The sequence below is a fragment of the Chaetura pelagica genome, unplaced genomic scaffold (assembly GCF_000747805.2).
Source record: "Chaetura pelagica isolate M959 unplaced genomic scaffold, ChaPel_1.0 scaffold278, whole genome shotgun sequence".
NCBI classification, from domain to species: Eukaryota; Metazoa; Chordata; class Aves; order Apodiformes; family Apodidae; genus Chaetura; species Chaetura pelagica.
Window position 1 is genome coordinate 2,336,855 of NW_009954497.1, and position 25,485 is coordinate 2,362,339.

The following is a 25,485-nucleotide window of genomic DNA, read 5'->3' on the forward strand; positions in this document are numbered from 1 at the left end:
TGTGCTCCAGGTGTGGAAGCAGTTATCAGAGGTAAAGCTGCAACCAAATAAGAAGGCACTACTACCCTTCACAGAGTGTCAATGTAATGTATGGAAGCGGGCTTAGAAGAAATAGCACTTCTTGTCTTTAGAAAGACTGCTTATTTTTGTGGGGCAGCATTGCTTCAGCTGAAAGTAGATCCATGCTCCCCTACTGTCTTCAGCTATGGGATATGCACTGCTTAGATTCTGCCTTGGAAAATGTAAACACACACTATATTCTAGTGCAAATACATCACCTAATTGCATGAGGCTAATTAATATTTTAGAGCAGGTGAGACTGGCTGTGCAGTTACGCACATGCAGGCATGTTCATGTCTTAGAATGTCACATCTAATTATTAGGTAAACAACTTAGTTGGGGCAGGGAGGGGGGGATGAGCTCATGGTGGTGTTAGCATTTAACTTGTTATGTGTTCTTCATCCACAATACGCTGTTGTAAAGAAACATTTTAAAAGCAAGTTCCGTAGAAGTTTCTGTAGTTGAGTTTGGCGTGAAAAATCTGACTTAAATTGTCATTGTGTCTTCTACTCTAGAATTCTTGGTGTGGGGAAGTTCATATTCATTCCACATCAGTCTTTGTAGCAACTTTAATTGACTTTAGATGTAGACCTATGGAGCATTTGTCTGGCAGCAAGCTAACAATGAAGTCTGTGTGGTCAGTTGTTCCTCCTCCTACTTAACACAGCATTGAATATGGGAGCCTTTACAGCTGAGCTTCCAAAATGAAATAGTGCTATGATTATTACTGATAGTAGGCCACTGGTCTAAATAACCTATTTTTTTCACTTGCAGGTCTTGGTCGATATGTGTAATTTGAAAAAGTTAAAAATTGCATGTGGTGTGCCATTGTTTCTGTGAACTAGTAGCCTGGTGTATGGTGACTGCTAAGAACACTTGGAAAAATGAGATAAAGGCATACCATTTAAATAGAAATATCATCCTGTTGCACTGCTGTCATGTAGAGTGTTTGAAAAAAAAAATCTTCGTGGAGTCAAAAATATTATACTGTGATTTATTTTTGGAAGGAAGTCCCACTCATGCTGAGCTAATTCAATCTATTGTATAGATATCTTGAGAAATTGATTTTGACCAGCAGGGGGAAGAGGAAGATTAGGGACAACTTGAAACAAAAATGGCATAATTTTCATTATTTTGAATGTAGGACAGATACATTCCTAGATACAAAAGGAGGAGCTGAAATGTAAGGGAATGACATGTGAACGAACCAGAGCACAGACTATTTGCAGGACAGGGTGTTAATGCTCTTTCCTGATTTACTCCTCCATATGAGTAGATTGTGTAACTGCTGGGCAGTTCTGTTGGGAATCAGTTTTTGAAATGAAAGTAAACATTAGCATATGAACATCTTTTTTTTTTTTTTTTTCCAGTATAGAATGTCATTATGTCACACATAAGAGCACTTACCATGGCTTATTCACTGGCAGCTGGCCTGCCTTGTCTAGCTCCTGCAAGTGCTAATTGAATACTTTTATTCAATTCAATATACTATTAAAGCTTTTAGTAAGACTTTGTGTCTCAACTTTTCCCCAGTCAGTGGCATGCTGATACAGACAAAACACAAAGGTTTTTAGTAGGCTGTTCCGGGTCACTGGAGTAAAAAGAAAAAAAAAAAAAAAAGTTAGTGCCAATATCAAAGCTACATGATCTGAAACTTGCCCTGCAAAGTTAGTTTGTCATTGTATTAGGTATGGCTTATTTATCTTTTTTTTTCTTGAACAAGCCACAATAATCAGAGGTGTACTTTCTGGGTAGCCTATGCCAAGTCATTTGAAGTAGGAGAACTGTATGCTTATTGATGCAAATGTGACTTGGCAGTGTAATTGCTGTGTCTACTTGAAAAACCATTGCACTTATTGTCTTCAAAGCTGTTTTTTATGATGAGCCAAGTAAATGGTCTCTCTTCATATAGATGTTTGAAGAGAGTTTAAACTTTATGATACTCTTGTTTTCAGACTTGGGTTTATGCTGCCCTGACTTGTAAGTAAAAGAACCCCAAAGGAGAGAGGCACTGACATCTTGTTGCTAGCATTTGTAAGGATTAAGCTTCTAACTTCTTTGGGCAAGAAACATCAGAACTGTAATGCGGCCAGGTATGTTCAGACCTTGTATTTGGGCTGAGGTGTGCGTGATGGTGTCTAGGTCAGCTGGAAAGGATAATATTCTGAAGAACTTCTGCAGATCAGAAAATAAATGAAAAGGCAGTTGTGTGCCATGAATTATCTGTTTGGAAATGGTGCTTCCCTCAAAGTTGTCCACTATTTTTGCATATTTGCAGTCTCTTCTACTCCTTTGTGATCCCCAGTAAGACCTGCCTAATGCCTTTTTGCTGCCTTTGTACCAAATAGTGTTTTTTCTGATGCCAAAACCCACTAGACCTCTCTTAATAGCTCTTTGTGGTAGCCAGTTTCAATATGCACTAGCAGTGTGATTCTGAGACAGTACAGCTTTTCTCACTTGCACCTTCTGGGCCTTGGGGGCTCTGGAGAGTGACATGAAAGTGAATAGTAATGAAATCCCAGCATTTGTGTGCTGGTTGGTATGAGCTGGAACTTCTGATTAGCATCAAGGAAAGCATGTAGATTGGTTACAGCTGTTTCTCTATCTTGATGTTGCTGATTATGTGTGATATGTTCACCAGGCCTGCTAACTGCGGTTTCTGTGGACAGACACTGCTGCTGGGGTGTCTTTCACTGACCCTCAGAGTGGCTGCATCCTACCTTAACTTGGAGCAGAAGCCCTTCTCCATAGTATGTTGGATCTGAGTCAGCAGCTGAAGTGGCTGGAAGGAGCTAATGTGTGCAATCCTGGATGTTAGGCTGTGAATGCAGATGAGGGATTGAGGAAGATGGTCACTATATCATAAAAGAGTCTTTTAATGAAAGTACTTAACTTGGGTTTGTCACAAACCCTGGAATGTTCCCTGGAATTGGCATAGCTAGTCACAGCTCATTCATAAATGTAACATACAAGTAATGAACCACTATGTTGTTTGTAAATGGTCATGGACAAAAGGATCCAGGAAAACATGTAAAAAGCGTGTAGGGTTGCTGAAAAGAGAAAGTTTTGACCCGATGGCTGTTGTAGTGAAAGGAACTTTCTGCAGTAGCAGGATAATTAATGTATTGGTCATGAAATCTTAATGTTGCAACATTAGTTGGAGCATTGCAAATACAGCTGTTAATTTAAGTTCTTACTTTGCAATCTGTGAACAACTAGTGATGGTGTCTTGCACATTTATATAGTCTTTGCTTTGTAATGTTAAATACTAAATGTAACGTTTTTCCCTTTTTGGCCTTCTATCTTTTTAGACATTTTATGGAGAAAGTGGGTGTGTAATTGCTGGCTTTTAAATGAATTAATCATTAAGCACAGTATTAATATGCATACTGTATTATTTAACATTGTATACTGCAGAAGTATACTGGAATAACTTAACATACAATTTCCAGGCTATTATTTCTAGCTGAATCATTTAAATACAGGCAGAATCAAGATACTACAAGTCAAGAATGTAGTTGAAACTTTTACTGTACAATTAAAGCTGAAAAAGAGCTTCACATTTGGTGCAGTCTTGATATTGTTTAAAGAGGCTTGCAAGTATCACTTAATGAATGCTTTCACACATTCAAGTTACATATAGTATGTATTAGAGACAAAATAACTCTCTCAGAGCTGTAAAACAGAAGGTCATTTGTTTATATCTGAGTGACCTAGCTGCTAAGGTATTTCATAAATCTAGATAGGTGCTTGTCAGTTGATATTCTTAATGAGTGGTGTTACAGTTTGATTATTTATTTTCTAAAACCTTTGAGTGAAGAAAACTAGAGTACTGGAAAACTGGGGCATGCAAGTGAGAACTGCCACAAAAGCAGATTTGAACGTTTCTGTTGTGGCTTCCATTTTATTTTCCCCCATTCAAGCATTACCTGCTGTTTTATGTTTGTCTGACAATGTATATAATAGGAGTTTATGTAGTATCAGTATAATGTTTATTTGTATGTTAATTTTTCCCCCCCACTCCTATAGTTTGCATACGTAATTTTTTGCCTTGCTTATAAAGGCTGATTTCACCATTTCATCCGTATTCAGTATTGAAAGAAACTATATGCTAGCAGCAGAGAATATGCCCATCAACATAAGCTGGAAATCACCTTCTATTCCTGACAAATCCTAGTCTTTGCACAGATAAAACCTTTTCTTTGTTCAAGGATTTGGCTTGAAAACAGGTTATTTTTCTTTTTCGAAAGGGGCCTGTGTTCTTGAAAACAATCTCTATACTGTCTGCAGTTTTAACTAAAAAGAGAAACTAGCTAGCCCTCTGTCATGTTTCAGGTTGGAGTTTGCCAACTGAATTAAATGTTTTGGAATCTCCTTTAAAGCTGTGGAGTTCCCTTGGTACCAGGTATTAAACCAATTGCATGTCAGCCTGCAAAGTTTCACTGTTACTTACTTTAAATTTTCTAACACCCTGCAAGAATCAAGGCTTACATACTTCCTCGTATGTAAATGTGTTATAATATTTTTTAGAAGTATTTTCGAAGTGTAAACTGTTTCATCAGTGGATAAAGGGAGTTGAAAGATAAATGGACTAAGGCTCCTGTAGGGTAGGAGACATGCTTAGACAAGTAAAAGCTGTCAAGTTAAAATGTGAAAGCTGGGACTGCAGTGTTACTGTCAGTGTGCTCTGGCATTACCTGCATTGCTGCAAGTGCTGTACATGTGCAACCAAAAGAGACCTGAGCAGTTTTCTTCGGTGCTGCTCTTAATTTTGGTTGAGGCTTATACTCTTGCAGTAAAAATAGCCTTCTCTGAGACTGAGGATTCAGAGCAAGCACTGCATCATCCCTACCGATGTAGTAATGGTGGCTGCTGGGACAGGAGTGAGTTCCTGTTCTATTGTGTTGACACTTGGCATATTGTCAGCCTCACATGGTGAGGTGAGTTTGACTGTGGAAAGAATGTGCTGGTTTGGCTTAATCTACAAAGCCTAGACCATGACAGCTGTAAAAGGAGGTGATGAGCCTAAGCATGTGACTACCAGATGTCTTTGTAACACTGGCATGCATTTAACATGGAGGGATTCCTTTTCACTTCCTCTAGTGCTTTGTGAGGGGATGTTGATTGCAAAAATAATCTATCCTTCCAAGCAAGATGCTAGAATAAAGATGCTGCCTGTCGCTGTGTCTGTACATTTGTCCGGTGGAGACTTGATCTGTTCTTGCAATTATTTTTAACTCTGTATGTCTTGTACTGGTTTCCAGAAAAAAACCCAAACAGGATGTGAAATATCCCTAAGTAATGTAAGCATTCTATAGTTACATACCTATATTTATATCTTAGTTCATAGGATTGAAATGCAGATCTGAATGTTATTTACTTCAGTGATGCTCCTACTATTTTGCCTAATCTTACTTTAATCAATAAAAAGTCTGATTTTACAGGGCTACTGCTGAATTGTATTGATTGTTGCATCCATAAAGCGTTCTGTCCTTCTGTCTGAGTTAGCCTTAAAACCCTGTTGTGCTCATGCTGCCAGCTTTCTCAGGCTGGATTTTCTACCTGAGGTTCAAGGAGCAGGGAATTCTACTTCCCACGTGTGCAGTAGGAGGATCCATAGGAAGCAGTGCTCTTTCTCACCCATGCTTTTTGGCTTAGGAGATGGGTATTTACTGCAGTTATCTCAGTGACTATTTGCAAATACTTTTTTCCAGTTTAACTTAATTTACATATGAATAAAACTTACTTACAGAGCACTTCATGAAGAAGCTACTCATCTCCTATAATATAATTCCATATGGCAGAGCATATCTACTGTGGTAGTGTGGGTTTATTTATATTTTGTATATCCAATTCAAATGTTTTGACTTTAGACTTAAGCTTTGTCATGCTTGAGAAACTGAATGAAAGAATTCTCTGAACACTTCAATGAAAAGCTGATGCTAATTTGGTAAAAAGAAAGTTACAGTATTCCCCTTAAAGTATTTCTAAGCATAGGAAGCTGCAGGTAAGCTAGACTCCTGTCAGTTCATGTGGGTGCTCTTTCATTCTTTTTCTTCAGATAAAAAAGGTCAGGGTGTATGTTGTACTCCCCATTCTTTCCTTTAGTCCTTTAAAGAGAGAGATTTGATGACATGTTTTATTAAAATAATACAAATAAGTATTGGTTGACATGGAAACTTATATTAGGTTGGAGTTAATGATTTAAAAAGGCACCTTGTAGTTGCATTACAGGGAAAAAGTCTGAAAAGCAGTGTTACCTGGTCCTTAAGAAAATGCTGATAGAATTTTCATCTCTTGGGTCAAACATATCTGTTATTTTACTATCTCTAGGTAAAAAAATGTTTGTTTCCTTGTCAGAATGTGTGTCTGTAATAGCAGACAAAGCAAACCTGGGCTTCTTACTCTGCTACTGTGCTGTAAGATCAGAACTTTTGGCCAGATTTGAACTATTGTATGGAATTTTAGAATATTACCAGAGATTCTGACCTTTGTCTTTAAACTATTCAACAAGTTACCTGATTTGTCTTAACCAAAGACAAATCGCCTTAACCACCTTCTTAATAAAAAATCCTTGCTAAAGAAGGGGTGGAGGAAGGGCAAGCACTGTGCTTTGGTGGGGAAGAGAGTCCCAAGGCTGTCTCACTTTGCTTGAGAGGTTCTGGGCCTTCTGCTGTTGTGCTTGCCTGTGGATAATTTTCTTTGAGAAGGGCTCAGGTGGGGCACAGACTTGTTTTATTTCAAGTGTCTGGGTAGTAGCTGCTTGGGGAAAAAAAGTGTCCTCCTAAAGAGCTTAATTCAGAAAGTACTTTATCCTTCTGCATACTTTAGGAGAATTAGGAAGTAATACTTTTAAGTGATTTGTGCCTTCACTCCTAAATATATAAAAAATAAAACTGGTAAGACTACAATAGAACACTGTTCTGTTAGCCTCCTAGTAACTTAGAAAGAGAATGGAAAGAGTAAAGCTAAGTACAAATAAATAGATCTCTATCAGGCTCCAATTTCTAAGATGTCATTATCCTTATCACTATGACGTGTCTGTGCTGCTTATAATTTCCCCAAGCAACAGAAGCAGCAGAACAAAATTGGTATGGGTTTGTTGTTGGGGTTTTTTTTGGCAGGAAGGGAGGTGGGGGGACACAACATGGACACAATTTCATAATTTCACAAAGTCACTGTATTGCAGCAGTGCTGTAGACAGCAACGAAGACATTCAAGATGATTCTGCTCTAATGAAAACTGCATTTTACTAGTTTACCTTCTTCATGTAAGAAGGTAGGGTTCTTTACAACCACAGAACTTGTCCTGTTTTGATGAAACACATCAATCTAAGTTTTGTAAAAAAACTTAGTGGCTTTGACACGTCCCAGGTTTTCTGGAAAAACCTTTTTGGCTATCACTAGTGAGTGACTGCTGGGATTCTTGTCAGCTCTTTGGAGAGCTGTTGGCTTGAGACTTGTGCTGTTTCAAACATAGCTGGGAAGTAGTTTTAGGTATTTCATTTGGTTTTGCCTTTTCCTGGCAGTTGGTGGGTTTTACAGCTGCATGGGGAAGATATCAAAATCTACATGTGTGGTAGAAGGAAAACTGCTTACTGCACCATGCAGTTCTGTCAAAAGCATAGTGTCAACTGAAAAAGTGCATCTGTTTCTGTTACTGATATGTTACTTGTACCAATAGGAGCTGAATGAGCTTTATTTGAAAGTTTGTTTTGTGTTCTTTAAAGAATGCTGCACTCTTATTTGGCAGACTTGCTTCTTCAGGAATAGCTTTACACTAAAAAAGTTTGTGATGGGAAATAACCAAAAGGTATTTTTTAATGTTGTATTTTTAGAAGGCATTTTTACCACCCATCAGCCATTTGAGTATGTTTGCCACTTGTTGAGGTATGGCGTTTAGCTTTTTTTAAAAAAAAAAGTTAAATAATGGATTGACAAATTATCAACATTAATATTGCAAATAAGTTTATGTGCTTTTAGTATATACTCATTGATTGGAAGTTGTGGAAGCATGAGTACAAGGATGGTGTCTTCTTACTTTTAGCTTTTTCCTGTGTATTTACGTTTTTTCCAGGTTACAGTGTGCTTTATGTTCTGCTCTTATCCTTGGAAAGGACTAAATATGATAGCCATTGCATACATGTCAGTATGTAAGGTGTTTGAATTATATAATCTTCCCATAATGGGCTCTCTTGGTGTAGGTCATCTTAACTTTTTACTCTGTATTCTTAAAATATGGTTACCAGAGGAACTGATAATCTGTTGGCCTCTCTTTTTGAGTTCAGTAGCTATCCTGTCTATTGAGGAGATGCTATGTGCATCAGCCCACAGGAGAAGAAACAAAAAGTATGTGTTTGGTTGGGCAACTGTCCCAGTTGAGTGGTTATTGCGAACCACAAACCAGAGGGCGGAGTTGCTCTCTATTACACCCCCCTCTGCCCTCCCAAGGGAAGATAAAAGGGGAATAAGGAAGAGAGACTTAAAGGTTGGAAATTGAAAACTGGAACAAGTTTATTGTAACACGGTCAAAGGGAGTAACACATGGGGTATATAAACTCATATACAGATACATACAAAACCAATCTTGATGATACAGGAGTAAGTAGGTCAGAGTCCTTGTGACTCTGTGCAAGGCTGCCTCAGGAGAGGGGTCCACAGCTCCTGGTGGATTTGGGTTCTGGAGAGCACGTGGCAAGTTGAAGAACCTCTGAGCAGCATCAGCAGCAAGAAAGAAAAATGCAGGAAGAAGGGACTAAGCTTCTGGTTCTCCTGGCTTTTTATAGAATATGGCATGAAGTGAGAGGGAATACTGACCCCTCTCTGTTCCAACCCTCTCAGGTGCCTCAGGGTCCTACAGACCCTCTCTCTCTCACTCCTCTTATAGGTGTCAACTTGCCACGTCCACTCAAACCATAACAGCAATAAATTAACTTCTTGGACTAGGAGGTTGAAACTTTCCTGCTGTAACCTTCAACACTGCAGAAATGTTGGATTTACTCTGTTTTGTTTTGAGATGTAAACACAGGCTTTGATGTTAAAATTTAAAATTTAAATTATTTTAATTCTGTTGGACTTTTGACCTGATGTTTTAATTTCTTTTATGGCTTCACTATTTCCTTGTCTCTTCACAGGACCACAGCTGAATGCACAACTAGAAGGTTGGCTTTCTCAAGTACAGTCCACAAAGAGACCTGCTAGAGCCATTATTGCACCGTAAGTTTGAAACCTGTTTTTAGTATACATAATACTTGATTAGTTAAATGCTTCTTTATTTTGAGTGATTTTGAAAACTGGTGAAAGCTAATATTTAGCTGAAAGGAATTTCATGTGGCTTCTACAAAAGTATTTTGAAAATGGCATTGAAAGGAAGAAATCTGTGCTCGTTTTGGTAATATGATTAATTTCCTTTTGCTGATTGTCTGAAGACATAACATTCACTTGTGATCCAGTAAGACAGATAAGAGGTGTATTAGTGGAGTAGTGGTCTAAAGTTGACAGCTCTTTCAGCACATTTCTGGTATGGAACAGCTACACATCGTAAAATACCAAAACCTCTACAAAACAAATAACAAAACGCCAGTGTCAACTTCAGCTAAAAACTTAGCAAAGCTTCAAACAAGTTATGAAACACTATTCAGCTATTCAAAAGAGTTTATTTTTGTTATTTTAGTTGGGTTCTGCTTGGAGTTTTTAGTCCACAGGAGAAAGAGGGGTCATCTAGACTGTTTAGGTAGAATTCAATTTACTGGAGATGGCTGAGACACATAATAAGAAAAGTATGTTGGTCACTTCCATTTATTGAGTGGGAAGGAAACACTAGAAAAAGCACCTTAAAAATGTTTTTCCTGTGCTGACATAGCATTGACATAATGTTTGAAATATTCCATAATAACGTTGAATATGCAGAAGAAATTGTCCCAGATCTGCCTTAGTGTTTCTCACAGGAATTTCTGGAAAGGGGCCCTTCAGCTATGGATTAGGTCTGGGTTTTTTTCTGGAATTGCTGGAGGTCTTCCTGTGGTCTCACCAAATTGTTTCATTAACTGTGCATTTATTTTCTCACCTGTGAATTCAGATATGGCTAGTAATACTTTTGTGAAAGATTCAAAAAGCCTGCAGCAGAGACAACCCTTCATAAGGCTCTGTTGGCATTGTCATATAACATATTTTGCTGGTTCATTAAGTTTGTGTCCTGCTTATCCCTGTAGCATGTATATTTAGTACCTTTCTGAGCTCTTCAGAATGAGTAAGGGAAGTAAAACCCCAGGGTAATTTTCAGGATAACTTCCTTCAGGTGTCATTCTGAGGATCTGTACACATGTATGTATGCATACATACAAGTAAATGAAAAATCCTTCAGTACTGTCAATGGGTAGCTTGCATCTCCAAATATCCTTTACATCCCAGGACTTGGAGCATGTGTTGTTCTCAGTGTCATTGTATAAAAAGACCATCTAGAAAGCTGTAGTTGTGTTGTTGCCCATACTTGATTTAAAATAAATGATAAATGTTGATCAGTGGGTCACAGGCACTTCAGACGAGCTCCAGAGGTGATGTGGCCCAAGCACTGGGTGATGTGGGCATGGCCTTCTGCTGTGGACGTACTGCAGAATGACTGGGAGGTGTTCTCCACCACTTGGTGTGAACAATGAACATTCTCTGGCATTAATGCTTTTAGCACTGTAAATTGAATCTTCTCCTGTTTGTAACAATTTTGAAGGGAACAGGTGTTAAGATTTGAAACAAGTAGTCAGAATAATTACAAATGTTTTTTGAGCACGTGTTGAGAAGGGCTCCAGGCCAGAGTGATTGGAAATGATAAAGCATGTCTCATGTTCTCTGCTGTAAAAGTTACCAAGCTGTTTCACTCCTTTCCTTGTGTATTCATTTTGTTGCTGAGGTATTCTTTGATGACAGCATTTGTGTTTTCTGTTTACCTGCTATAACGTGTGGTCTCTTTTTGCCAAACCCCTCTACTGTCATCATATTCAGTTACTGGAGTGTGGCTAGCAGAGCTCTTTCCAGTAGCCTGCTATTCCCATGTCCCCTGGCTGCACTCTTAGCATTATCGTGGGCTTCTGATAATGTGCTGTTGTGTCGTGTGCCTACTAGTATCTTTTACAAGTAATGGAAGGTGCTTTGATGTGGAGGCTTACTTACTGACTTTCAAGTAAATGGTCACTGATAGCTCTTTAGCAAATATATCCCTTGTACATTCAGTACTGGAACAGTGCTTGTACATCCCTTGTACATTCAGTACTGGAACAGCGCTCTTCAGCTGTTTCAGGAGTTGATTTTTTGGATCACTTACTGTTTTGAGGTCATGGGGGACAGATAATGTTTAAGATACTGACCTTTAATAGCAATATCAACATATTTAGGATGTTGAACAGTATTTAAGATGGCTAACATTTTGTACACCTTGATTTGCAGCCATGCAGGGTACACCTATTGTGGATCTTGTGCAGCCCATGCTTACAAACAAGTGGATCCTAATATTACGTAAGTTTTTCTTTACAGAGTGTAAGACAATGCCATTGCAATTTTTCTGAGAAGTTGAATGTTCTTTTTATATTCTTGCTTCTCAAAGTGCTCACATTTTCATTTTGTACTCTTTTAAGGTTTTAAGCATCACTTCTATTTTAATGTTATTAATGTTGAAATTGTTTGGATGTTAAAAAAGAAAAAGTAATGTCGTACTGTAGAAAATGAAAATGTAAAGCAGTATTTTCAAAAATCACTGAGAATTATTGGTAACTAACTTTGTAGAAGGGAGGGGTTAAAAGTGTTCTTTTTGCATATAATAGCATTTGCTTTATTGCTCGAGGTATCACTGCTTTTATAAAAGCCCGAGCTGTTTTTTGTCTGTTGTTTTTTTTGTTTGTTTGGGTTTTTTAGTTTGTTTATTTTTACTGGTTGCAGGGTTTCTTAGTTTCTTTTTTGTTTCATTTTTATTATGAGGCTTTGATTTTAAGTATGTTAAAATGTTTGATTATGGTTCTGCATTGGTTTATCAGTGCAGGATTATGGGCTGAATGCTACCAGGATTCTGTTCTGCTGTGGAGAAAGTGACCAGTGTGCGTATATAGTATTTGAAGTCCGTGAAAGTTACTCGCTGTAATAATTTTAAATGGACTTGTGTTTCTAACATCACAACAGTTTAAAACCCCAAATATTTTAAAAAACCAGCAGCATGCTGCTGTAGTCTGTGCCTGCCTGTGAAAATAGGAATCCACTTATTTTCAGTTAAAGGAATATAATTCTTGTGTTCTGCTGACTCCAACGGTTTTTTTAAATGACAAAACTTTAAAACATCTGTGGTATTCACTCAAAGTATGTATTTTGCAATGTTAAATAAAAACTGGCAGTGTTTTTCAGTTGCTTATAAGATGTTATAACACTCTCCAAAGACAATGGTTTTGACTCTTTCTCAACTACTGTAAACAAAGTGAAACTAACAGTGTGATAACTAGTTTTTCTAAAATTTCTAGAACAAGTTACATTCCCTAGCTTCAGTGACATGGAGTTGACTGAACTTTCTGGATAACTTGCTGTTTTACTACATGTGATATTTAGAGTTGGCCAGTCATTCATCTTTCAGCTGAAGTATTGCACATTTGGATATTTTGTTGTTATGAGCTCTGTACAAAGTTTTAGCATTTAATATAACTTACTGTAGCACTCCCCGTGTAAGGGGACAAAGAAAAAAATCTTTGTCTCCCCACCCCTTTAGTTCAGCACCAGAAGCAAGATTATATGATCCTGAATCAGAAAAACTGAATTTCCAATAGGGTTTTTTCTTCTTTTCTCTAAGTCCTGTGGCAGGTGACCTTTAACATCTAATCAAGAGCCAGGAACTGAGGACTTGATGAAATAACATCACGAAATGTGTGAAAGCTTGCAGTATCAGCTAAAGCTGCAACTGTGCAGGTCCAAGGCCCTGTTGTTGATGCAACAGCTGGATAAAAACAGCATTTGAGAATGACTTAAATTTTAATTTGGTGAAATGTGAGTAAGGCTAATCAAGTAAATAAGTGAAAAGCTCTGAATAGATGATAAATCCATAATCCTCATTTGAGGGCATGTACCTGTAGTTGTTGAAGGTGGTGTGTAACTGAAAGTTATGTTGGTTGAAGAATAGAATAAAAAAAATCTATACTGAGAGGGTATAACTGATCATTCAGCCTCCAAATGGGTCCAGACAGATTTCTGGCTGATGAGGGCCCTCTGATATATAACCCGCTTTAGAGATTTAAGGCTACAGGAAGTATTACTGAACTGATCTCATGATCATTTCCAAGATGCCGAGCAAGGCTAGGCCATGGATTTGAGCTGTGTTCTTACACACAGCAGAGTAAAATTCTATTGGTAACCATGAGAAGGTATCACTTTGTGCGCTTATATTAAACTTTTTACTCTAAACCAAGTCTCTGTACAATTGCAGTTGTCTAAATTGTGGGCTTTTGTGTTAATTGTTGTAGCCGAAAAATTTTCATTCTTGGGCCTTCCCATCACGTGCCCCTTTCCCGATGTGCACTTTCCAGTGTGGACATTTATAGAACACCTCTGTATGATCTTCGAATTGACCAAAAGAGTAAGTGCATGATGATAAAGCTTACATCTTGAAGATTGCTGAGGCTTAAGTATTAACTGTGGTACTGCAGTGTTGAGGACTCTCTTGTTGGTCTCTTGGTTGCTTTTAAGTGGCATGCAGGTATAAATATGTTTTGACTGCAGTGAAAGCTAACTTCTGAAAGATCCTGGTGGTTGCAGGCACTGCTATATTGTAACCTTAATCTCTCTTGCTTATGCAAGCAAAGAATTCTCAGCCTTTGATTGTCTTTTCCATTATGAGAGTGTGCCTCTTAGACAAGTGATGTTTGAAAGGGATCTCAAAATTTAAGAGTGTTACTTTTGAATAACAGTCCTCTGCATACCTGCTCCATTATTCTGTGAAATAGTCTGTCCGAAAAAAAGATAGTGTTTTAGTTGGTGTGAGTTTCTTTCTGGTAGAGGAATAATAGAGGAACAAAAAGCTGCTTTTATTTAGATGCATTATTGCATGTGACCTTTTTGTTTTAAAAAAACTGGCAAGAGTACCTACAGAACGTATACACTGTCAGTCCATGAAATGCCAGTCTTTCAGGCTAAGCTTGAAGGTGCAATGAAAATAAATTTGTTTTGACTTTCATGTGTTGTGAGGTATACCTAACTAATACAGTATCTTTTTCAGAAGGGCTAATTAGCACAGATATATTGCTATTCTGTCACGACTGCAATTAAGCGAGCTAGTTCAGACTTTCTACATAATGCCTGCAGAAATTTCCTTAGGTAACAAATGTTTTGGTTTCTGTAGAACTCCTTTATGGAGTGGAGAAGGAGGCACAGCCCTACATCAAATTCTTCATCCAGTGGAGAGTTTTGGAAATGTAGAGATGACTCTGCACACCACCAAGCGCACTTGAGAGTAGAAAAGATAACTTATAAACGTGGGTTGCTTAATCAGTTTTTACTGTCTCTAGATTTCATGATTCAGCTGGTAATGAACTGTATTAAATAGTAACATATCCAGCAATGGGTCAGCTGATAAGCAATTTTTATATATATATATCTTTATTTTTTTAAAAACATATGATGGTGTAGCTTGTGAAAATAAGAATTCAGTGACTGAGCAAATGCATGCATATTTTCAAATGTGTTTTGTTGGTGTTACTTTCATTTTCTGTCATAACTGGAAATCTTCAGTATACTAACAAGGTGAACTGGTTAATAAAATGTTTTAAATCTGAATCAATTACATTTGTATCCTAATGACTTGAACATAATTTTAATCCTGAATTTAATTTGAAAAGAAGTGGTTTATGGTGATGGCCGTTGGAGGCAAGTAATTTGTTATAGTGGGCTTGTTCTGATAAAGATGCATTGTAGGCTGCTTTACAGTATTGTTTTGTTTTTGAAAAAAATAAAAGAAAAAAAGTGGTGATAATTAATCTTTCATTCATTTCAGTTTATGGAGAACTGTGGAAGACTGGAATGTTTGAGCGTATGTCCCTACAGACAGATGAAGATGAACACAGTATTGAAATGCATTTGCCTTATACTGCTAAAGCCATGGAAAGGTACTAGGGCTAATTAGTTCTTCTACAAGAATGGACATTATGTGTGTTAAATGTTTGAGCCACATGTGAAGTGCAGTAGGAAGTAATAATATCCTTTATGGTATATGGAGTGTAATACCCATACCTCCACACCCCCCAGTAAAAATTCTGAGGGGTAGAGGATCAGAGACTAGGTGTAGTTGCTGTAATAGAAACTGTGAGTGGAGCAAACACCTGAATGATGAAATTGGAACACCCCTTACAAACGAGTTTATATGTTTATTAGACATTCTTTCATGAGTCTTTCCCAATAGCTGATTTTTAAAATTTATTTTTAATTTTTGCAAGATGTCTCTGAAAGACGCTCAAATACTAGTAGGTTTTTTCTGTGGTATTTTAAGTTGGGAGCCTTAATACTAGTTTTGAAATCAGGGTTCTCTTTGCATCTGCTATGTCAGATGAGTATTTTGAATAATGTTTCTTTAAAGGTGATTATTTTTGTCAATTTGTGGTGTTTTCTCCCTCTTTTTTTTAAATTTAATTCAGGGGATTTTTTTACTTCCACAGTACTTGTTTTCCCTGGAGTATCAATTAACATCTGGGTGCTATCTTGAGCATTTTCATATGTGATGGAAAATTACCCAACATCTGTACAGTATCTATACAGGGAGAATTTTGTTCTTACTTTTATTGCTGGTTTCATTGTGTTTTGTCTTTTGGTTTGCCTGGTGTTTTCACTTTGCAGCCAAGACAAATACTGTTTGGGGGGGAAATTATTTTCTGAAATGAAAGTAGTTTCAAGGTTTAAAACAACTTCCTAGTATGATCTTTCCAAATTAACTGTATCTTCAATTCAATAGTGCCCTTTTAAAACATTCTGCAATTTCAGTTAGCAAGCCCTGAAAAAACTTCAGATATTGCTTGAATTACAACCTCTTTTCTTTTGCTTATAAGCCATAAGGATGAGTTTACTATTATTCCTGTGTTGGTTGGAGCACTGAGTGAGTCAAAAGAGCAGGAATTTGGAAAACTCTTCAGTAAATACCTTGCTGATCCTAGTAACCTCTTTGTGGTTTCTTCTGACTTTTGCCATTGGGGTAAGTTTCACATCTCTTCATTATAACAGTATGATGAATATTTTGTAGTGATTTTCAAATAATGTCTTTTATTAAACACTGAACATTTTAACTTTTGTTAATGTATCTTTGGAACTTAAATGCCTTTGTAAAGCAAAAAAAAGTATTTTTTCTTACTTTGGAACAATAGATGAAAGGCATTTAGCCTTTGTAAAGCAAAAAAAATTATTTTTTCTTACTTTGGAACAATAGATGAAAAATAATAATGTGGTGATGTGTTTTCAGTGTAGGGGAGGAAATAAATGATGAAGGTACATGGGTTTATGTGCATCTCTTTGCTGTTGCAATGAAATAAGTGTTTCAGGTTTCTTGCTTTTTTTACTCTCCTTTTAAGCACCTCAAAGCAACTTGCAAAACTAATTAGCTAAAATTCACTGGTCATGGCAACATCCCTCTGATGGAAATAAAGTTTAATATGTTTTACTGCTGGGTAAGATAGCAGATGGGGTATTTATGCAAATTCACCAGAGCTATCCCAGTTCATCTTGGTGGCAGAGCTATAATGACTCCAGAAGCCTTGACTTCTGTCCTGCTTTAATACTTTGTCTTTTAGGTGTGATAATAGCTGGAAAAGGGACTGCTTCAGAAAGATACATTTTGTGTACACAACAGACCTTCTTCCCTTTTTTCTTTGCAATCATTGTTTGACTTAGGAAATTAAGAGCATATTTTACTTGTCTTTGAACTGTGGTATAGGTGGAGGCATACAAGAATGACTTGGGTTCTGTTGTGGCTAATGAACCATCTTTAACTGCTAATTGAATTATCAGGAACTTTTTCTTCATTTACTGTGGAAATTGCCATGCACGCAGAAGTAGCCTGTGTCCAGGGTTGACTTTGTCAAGAGGGATAGTAAAATGAAATGTTGCTTTACTTTTTAATTTATTGAATTGAATTCCAAGGAAATAGCAGGCAGTAAGTGATGCTGCAGTGTCAGTTCTATATAGTAGGTTTTTATTTAGGGATGTAGCTGCCTTTCATGTACTGTTCACTTCTGGGCTGCTACTTTGATGAATGTCCTAGAAATTTACTTAGTGGAGCTAAATAGTATAAAATAAATGAAGATTACTACTTCAAAAATATTAGAATTTCAATTATTTAGTAAGTACTAGGGAGTGTTTTAGCTACAATTTTTCCCTTTTTTATTTTATACATGATTTTTGTTTCAAGGTCAGAGGTTCCGTTACAGTTACTATGATGAATCCCAAGGAGAAATTTATAGATCCATTGAGCACCTAGATAAAATGGTAAGTTTTCAGATTTGGTGGAACTAACTAACAAATTTCTCCTGTACATTACATTTCTTTGAACACTTTAGAAATTTCTCTAATGAAATATTACAGATTAGCTATTTTATGGAATGCATATTTTTCCTTTGTTTACCACAGTAACAACATAGCTGTTCTTCCTACATAGTGTCCTCCATTGTACTGACTGTGTACAATATATTGCTGGTATAATTTAGTAAGCATAATTTATGAGAATAAATGCATGTTTGCCTACCTGAAATGCCCTAGTGTAATGCAATTCCTGTCCACATAACCTGGTATGTTTTCAAGAGGCAATAAGAATGATGAATTTAGTATTGTGGTAGTTGAGGCCTGATAGCTACGATAGCTGCACATCGAAATGGCACTGGGATTATGCTCATGGTTTCAGCAACATCCCTTTGAAGGGGAGAGGCTGTAGGGGTTCATGCTGGTCAGGAGAACAGGAGTCACTGTTCCTTGGACATAGTTTCCCCAGAAAAAGCAGTAGGACCACACTTCGGCAAATGGCTGAAAGCAACGCTAAATACATAAAGATCATGATGTCAATTATGGGGCATTTTCTTTGCAGTCACAGGAGCCAAGTATTTCTTTTTAAATGAAAAAATCGTGTTCATATTCAAGACTATAGTTAAGGCACAGAACAGAAGTAATTCTTGAAATAAGTAACCTTAAATTTGTTAGGAAACTGTTGGGATAATTTATGTAACTTCTGTAAAATGTGTTAGAAGAAAGAACTTTTGTTATTCAGAGCATGTTGGGTTTTTTCCTTATCTTGAAGAAATACATCCTATCTGCTGGAGAGATCTCTGGAGATTTTTGCTTCAGTATCCATATTGAACCTCTTTGTTTTTCTACTATTTGTTGATGGAATGGAAACAGTAAATAACTTGCCTTCATTCTTTCCATCCCAATTTTAATAGTTCTTGTTTTCACTTGAGAGGTTTCTTTGTAAAGTCAAGTGTTTTTGTACAGAGTTCCAGGATTTGCAGCTCTAAGTGTTTTTCCAGGAGAGCAGATTAAGGTGCATTAGCAAACATTAGTTTCTCTTTATTAATTTCTGTGGTGAAAGCTTGTAGAAAGACTGGACTTTGGCATTTAATTACTTTTAGTGAATACATTGCTGCACCTATTCTTTCTTTTGGAAGTTATTCAGCCAAAAGGAATGACATTTTTTTTGTAACATTGAAAATGTTGTCTACTATTTAATAAATATTAAAATACTTTTTCAATCTCAATTTTAACTGGAAAACATGCCATGTAGCAGTAAATGGTGGTTATTTTTTCCCTGTTTATATCATACTTTGTGAACACATGACTCCATGTTCAAACTCTGTACAGAATGGGTTTTATTTTCCATGAATTTCAGAAATTTCCTTTTAGCAGTATTGTGGGTACACTAGGGATGCTATCCATTGTACCACAACAATCTCCATGTCATGTTTCTTCCAGCTTTTGGAAGGAGTTTATTCAGTTGTGTGTCCCCCACTCAGATGCTTCTTGTTTCCTTAGATAAGTACTGAATTTTTTAAATTGCATTGTTGTAGCCACTAGGCCTCTCCACAGAGAAAACAGCATTAAGATAGAGACAAAACTGTACTAAAGCCGTCAGAGGTCTTAAATTCTGTGATTACTGGCCCAATAATTTAATTGGGTCTAACTGGAAAAGCAGTTGACTGAGAGCTTTGTAAGCAGGAAGATATTGTGAGTTAAGATGAAATTCCTCTTCCTTAGAAATGCCTGCCTGGGAATACAACAAGCCCTTCCTTATTTTTAAGTGAACCTTAAGTACAAATGTACAGTGATTTTCCTAGGTAGTACATAGCAATGCTAAACAGTGTGTTGAAGATTTACTAACTTGGTAACTGCTGTGAGAAACTTTAAATTAGAGCCCTTAGAATCCAGCATTTAAAAAAAAATAAAGTAAATCTTGCTGGGCAGCTGCTGGCTTCTCCATGGTCACTCCTAGTACGACTGCATTGTTACCCTGGAGGTACCACAGTACACCTTGTGAAGGGACAGTGAAAGGAGTAAACAGCCTCACAGTTAGCAGGCATACCTCAGGGAAGAATCCTCAAATGAAGAGTTATAATTGAGCAGCTGATGTGCAATATTTTGTTTGTATATCGCAACCTGATACCTACCATCTTTTGAAGTAAAAGTGGAGGAGTATTTTGTAAGATGTCATTGAAGGATAATGATTTTTTTATGATGGCTAGCCAGAAAATGCAGGCTGCTCGCTTCAATCTTCAGTGCCATATTGCTCATTTTATCTGTTTGTGAAACCTTATGCCTCACTTGAGTCAACAGGATTCAGTTACGCTGAATGCTGAAGGGGAAGGATGATGCACTGAGGGGAGCTCAGCAGGAACAGCCAGCAGTTGTTGTGCAGGGGCTGTGCACAGCACTGGGGGCTTCTCAGGTGGCTCTGATGACCTGCTGATCTCTGGTGTCTTCTGCACTGCTGCTATAGTGTGCCAGCACCTTCCACAGTGCTCCAGCCTGGGAAGGCTTCATAGCTTGGATATAATGCAAGACCATTACTCTCTGCCCAGCCAGTAATTTTCCTTTTGGTTATCTTGGTGTGGTGACTGACCCAGACAAATAGTGTTGGACTGGCGATGCCCTGCTGAACTCTGGTGGCTTCTGCACTGCTGCTATAGTGTGCCAGCACCTTCCACAGTGCTCCAGCCTGGGAAGGCTTCATAGCTTGGATATAATGCAAGACCATTACTCTCTGCCCAGCCAGTAATTTTCCTTTTGGTTATCTTGGTGTGGTGACTGACCCAGACAAATAGTGTTGGACTGGCTAGTGCAAAGCCCAAGTTTGTTACTACTTCCATAAGTGTGATACTAGTTTATATTTATTTTAAGTGTGAAGAAACAGCTGAAGTAACTGATGGCAAAACCAGCCAAAGGAGTATGGGAGTATAGTATAAAGTAAACCTGTGAGTTGTTGGTTTGGTTTGTTTTGGGCTTTTTTGGTAAGCTTGTAGATTCTTGGTCCTATAGAAGATGACATTTAAGAATGTAGCTGCTTTTACTCATATTAAGTGCACTGTGCTAGGATACTGTAGGTGCTCTTTACAGTGGTTAACTGGGATATGCAATTTCTATGTGGTCCCATTATAACCATGTGATGAACTGCAGAACTGTGTGATGGTTCGCCTTTTTATCATGTGGGTTTTGTTGTGTATTTTAACTGTGTTCTAAACCATGCCTGGCTGACTTACTTTGAGTACTGAAGATAATTAGCTTAATACTTCTACTTTTTAGAAAAATAAAACACAACCTGACAGAAATATTTTGTTTGTTCCTCAACACCACTTTAGAATGAGATGTAAGCTTGGTAGTTTTTGCTTCTCTGCCACAATGCTTTGCCAATCCAAAAGATTGAAAAGCTCAGTACAGCTGAATGCTTATAGGATATGTTCTGTTTCCTATGGATTTTCTCCAGCCTGTGATGTATGGAGCTCTGTTAGCATTTGCTGGGATGAACTGCATAGCTCTGCATGTTTTGCGGTGCTGAACTGTGCGTTGACATAAGCTTACTAGGCATTCTGACAAATCCATGTCCATTCATTTGAGGCAAATGCTCAAATGCCTCTGCCCAGTATGTTCCAATGACTTACAGCTATAAAAAGAGTCTCAACTGAGTGACCTTTTTCATTTTTTGAAAAGTCATGAAAGGATTTACAAATTGATATAATATATTCTTATGAGCTATTTGATATCTGAATAAAAGTGCTTTATGCACATTTAGTTTCACTTGAGTGTGTAGTTAAGTTAGGTACTGCTCTCTTTGGCTGTGTATTGATATGTACAGTTTGCAAGTAAATGGATGATTCAAGACATGCTGCTTAAACTTTAGAAATACAATGGTATCTATGTAATCACTGCTGGTTAGAGAATAGCTGCCTTTATTTTTTTGGCACTCATTTAGGTTCTGTAGATCTGGAGTGAGTAACAGCTGTAGTTACCAGCCAGGGGTCCAAACACCCGCTCCATGACCCTGGAAGAACCAAGCTCTTGTCAGCAATTGGTCAGCATAGTTTGGTTTTATTTTTCCATAAAATACATCTCTTTGTGAATTAATCTGATATCTGTCTTTTAATGAAAAGTACACAAAGGTGGTGGTTATGGTTGTTTTTTTCTAATCCTCCCTAACTCTCCTGGGAATCTTCATCTTCTCTGTGATCCCATCTGAGTAATTAGTGTATCTGCCAAATCGGCCAACGCCCTTACAGGGTATTCAAGAAGTTTCACTCTTGAGGTGGAGACCTCAGACAGGCTGGCTGCTTCCTGCATAGTGATTTCTCCTTTTATCACCCATACTTTCCAAAAAGTAGGGGAACGGGTTGGGACAATTGCTGAAACCTTAGGAGGAATTCTCTCACTTGCTGATGTCAACCTCCCTCTCACTGTTCCCATGCAAAGTGTATGGGAAGACCTTCCTATTTCATCAACTTACATGGAAGAAGCACAGCTATTTGTGATTAGTGAGTGTCTGGAGCTCATTTACCTGGTGAAGGGAATTAACATTTTTCAGAGGAAGGAAAAACACAAGAGGATGGAGTCTAATACAGGCAAAACAGCAAAGCCAAAATAAAACCCAGGCAATAATTGATGTAGTCTTGCTTTAAACTACTTTCATTGTATGTGATCTGCTCTGTGGGATTAAGTGAGAATAGGCTGTATCTGGAGTTGTAGGATTCTTTTTGCTTTTAAGAATGCAAATGTTTATATATGTGGAAGGTTTTGGTTCCCATACATGTGCTTATTTTCATAATATGATGAATATGATTCCATGAGATCACAAGTCTCGCTGGAGATGGAAAAAGGGATGTATATATGTGACTGCGTCATGTAAGGTGGAAGCATCTTCTCCTAACTCTTGTATTTCTGTCGTGCACCAAGTTTCCAGTGCTTTAGAGATGTTCTGGATCTGCTGTTACACTCTAAGCAGAGGGCCAACCTGTGCCCATATCAACTGCCTTGCATGCCTGATGTGTCTAGGATACATTACAGTTGCTACATATTTGAATTGCATGTGTATATTGATGGTCTGACCAGGGTTTTGGGCATCCAGAAGTCCTAGGCAAATTTTCAGCCCAAGCTCTGTTACCAGGGAGAGGAGTTGGAGGCAAAAATTCATCCTGCTTTGCTCTTAGTAAATTTGTCTGGTTATTGCTGTACAAAATCCTATGGAAGTAGGGCACCCATGGAGGTAGGGATCTGTTAGTCTACAGGAGGAGCTTTTTTAACATGAGCTTCACTGGTATCTGCAAAGACAGATTCACAGATGTGTGGATCATTGACAGCTTTGGAACTGCTCCTGCACTTTTAGTTTGGCAAGGGATGGCAGCAAGATGACTACAAGCTACAGCTTGTATGCTGATATCCCCTTGATACCAGTGATACAAAGTAGAGGCTTTTTTCCTCCTGCAGTATTCTGTGTTGTCATAAATGGGTGCTGTATAGACACCTGCTTACACATGTGTGAAGTAATCATTGCTATTGATTCTTTTTCAGGGTATGAGCATTATAGAGCAGCTAGATCCTGTATCTTTTAGCAATTACTTGAAGAAATACCATAACACAATATGTGGAAGACATCCTATTGGAGTATTATTAAACGTAAGTAACTGTTGATTTGTTGAAAAATGTAACTTTTAGCAAAATGCTTACATTTGTTTTAAACACAATATTTCTGGAGTATTCCTTAGCTCTAAAATGGCAAGTCTTCAATTAACTTATTTTTCCAAGTGTTCTCAACATAGTCTACAATTTCCATGTCTTGCATATAGACAAATGTAAGTTTTTACAAGGACTGAAGGTTTTCAGTTCCCTAAGGGAGACTGAGGTACTATGTTCCATTTGAATTTCAGTGAAATACAATAATTCACTTTCTCTTGGCCCTAAGTAAACAAACAAATAGATCCATCTCGCTGAAAAAATACATACTTATTCTTTTTAGTCAGTACTTTAGGTGTATATGTATACTTTTTTATTATCGCTATTGTGAGTGCCTTTACATGTCTGGCAGCACATTTGAGTTTTGCAAATATGATGAGAGATTGCCTCTGTAAATATCAGTGCACTGCACTGCTAACTTGGAAATTAATGTCAATGAGAATTGAGATTAACTGGTACTTTCTAGTTGCTTTATTCTGCTTTGGTGATGCAGTGCAGACATAAACCTGGCTTAACTTAGTTGTCTAAATTGGGTCACAGCTGTTTTACAGCACTGCTGGTATGCTGCAGATTTGTCAGATTGCTTGAGTTAATCTCGCTGTATTTTTACTGTAATTCAAATCTGAAACAAGAAGCACATTAACCTTTTTAAAGTGAAAACTTAATTCATTGGAAATGTAGTCTATATAGAGAATATATAGAGGAACCTTTTGAAGTGGAGTCTATAAAAGCTTGTATGAGTTAGCAATATTGAGGATGCATATAGCAACAGTCAGTACTATGACAACTCTGCAAAAATATCCAACTCTTAACTTCCAAAAATTACTAGTTTTTGTAGTGAATCTGAGCTAAATTCTGGCACTTCACTTTTGCCAGTGGTCACACTTCAATAAATTAGCATGACACATCCTTTTTCCATCATGGAAGAAGAAGGAGCTAGGAAGTGTTAATAGCGTCCCAGTGTGGAGAGGTTTGTGAATGAGCCCGAGGCTCACACGTGGCGTTCACCTCGAACGACCACTGCAGGACTGTATCTTAGAGGGTAGATTAGAGTACCCTCTCACCACGCTCACAAATTGTTACTGAGACCAACGTTTAGTTTACGAATTAATCAGTTTATTAAGGGTCAACACAAACTAAGGGATCAAGGTTCAGGAGAGGTTAGCTAGGTGTATATTGGAAAAAGGATTCAAAGGTATTATGTGGGGTGTGGGGTTTGCTCTGTTACATCTGTGTTACTGTTTAAATTCCCCATTTAACTGAAAACATTGTTTCTAAAGTATTTTTTGTAAGGTTGTTTAGTATCGCTTTATAGAACTCCATGGAGGTACATAGTGCAGTGGGGGGACTGTCAGATAATGAAACAGCCCAGAAATGGGTTAGGTCCACTTGGAGGTGCATCAATTATTATGAGAGATGATGCAAGGACCCCTGGGCAGAGTGGAAAGGACTGAGATCTAGAAAATATCCTAATTTCACAGATACCTTTTTAAAACACCTGTTTTTACTCTCCTCAGGCTATCAATGAGCTCCAGAAGAATGGAATGAACATGAGCTTTTCATTTTTGAATTATGCTCAGTCGAGCCAGTGTCGAAACTGGCAAGACAGCTCCGTGAGTTACGCAGCTGGAGCGCTCATGGTCCACTGAACCGCGGAATGCTCAGGGATGGCACCTGCACACACTCTGTATACGGGGTCCCAGCCTAGTCCTTGCAAAGATACAGTCCCTGGTCTTTGGGTATACTGAAACCTCAAACTAATAGAACTCTCTTCTTTTCTAGTAGGTGTAGTCCTTCCTTAGTTTCAACTCATTTAAAAATGCTTTCTTGTTTAGAACAATTGAAGGAAGGCTGGTGTTGAAACATTTTGTGATTATTTTTTTTTTAATTATTATTATTTTTATTTTTTTTTGTAAAAGTAATGGCTGTGAAGGCATGGTGGCAGACAGTCCTTACAAATACGACATGTAAAGCATTTACCATATCCTAAATTCGCACTCTTTGCAGACCTGTGCACATGTACTCAGCTTTCAGAATAGTTTTGCAAGTTGTAAACAGATAAAGGGGTGGAAGCTTTTTAATAAAAGAAGAAAAAAAGGAAAACAATGCATTTATAAATGATCCTGTATTAGAATATAATAAAACTCCAGTATAGTCAGTTACTACCCGTGATGTACAACAGATATCTTCTATTTTAGTTGCTAATAAAGGGCTACACAAACCAAAA

The 25,485-nt window shown here is 37.6% G+C and overlaps 1 protein-coding gene across 1 annotated transcript; it reads left to right on the forward strand.

Moving 5' to 3' along the window:
* The first annotated feature begins 2,143 nt into the window (after positions 1 to 2,143).
* On the forward strand, positions 2,144 to 25,485 carry MEMO1 (mediator of cell motility 1). The gene is made up of 9 exons (XM_010004609.1): positions 2,144 to 2,153; positions 9,194 to 9,275; positions 11,496 to 11,564; positions 13,544 to 13,656; positions 15,070 to 15,181; positions 16,115 to 16,257; positions 17,467 to 17,543; positions 23,097 to 23,201; positions 24,776 to 25,485. The coding sequence occupies exons 1-9, from the start codon at positions 2,144 to 2,146 to the stop codon at positions 24,905 to 24,907; spliced, it is 843 nt and encodes a 280-aa protein (XP_010002911.1). The 3' UTR covers positions 24,908 to 25,485.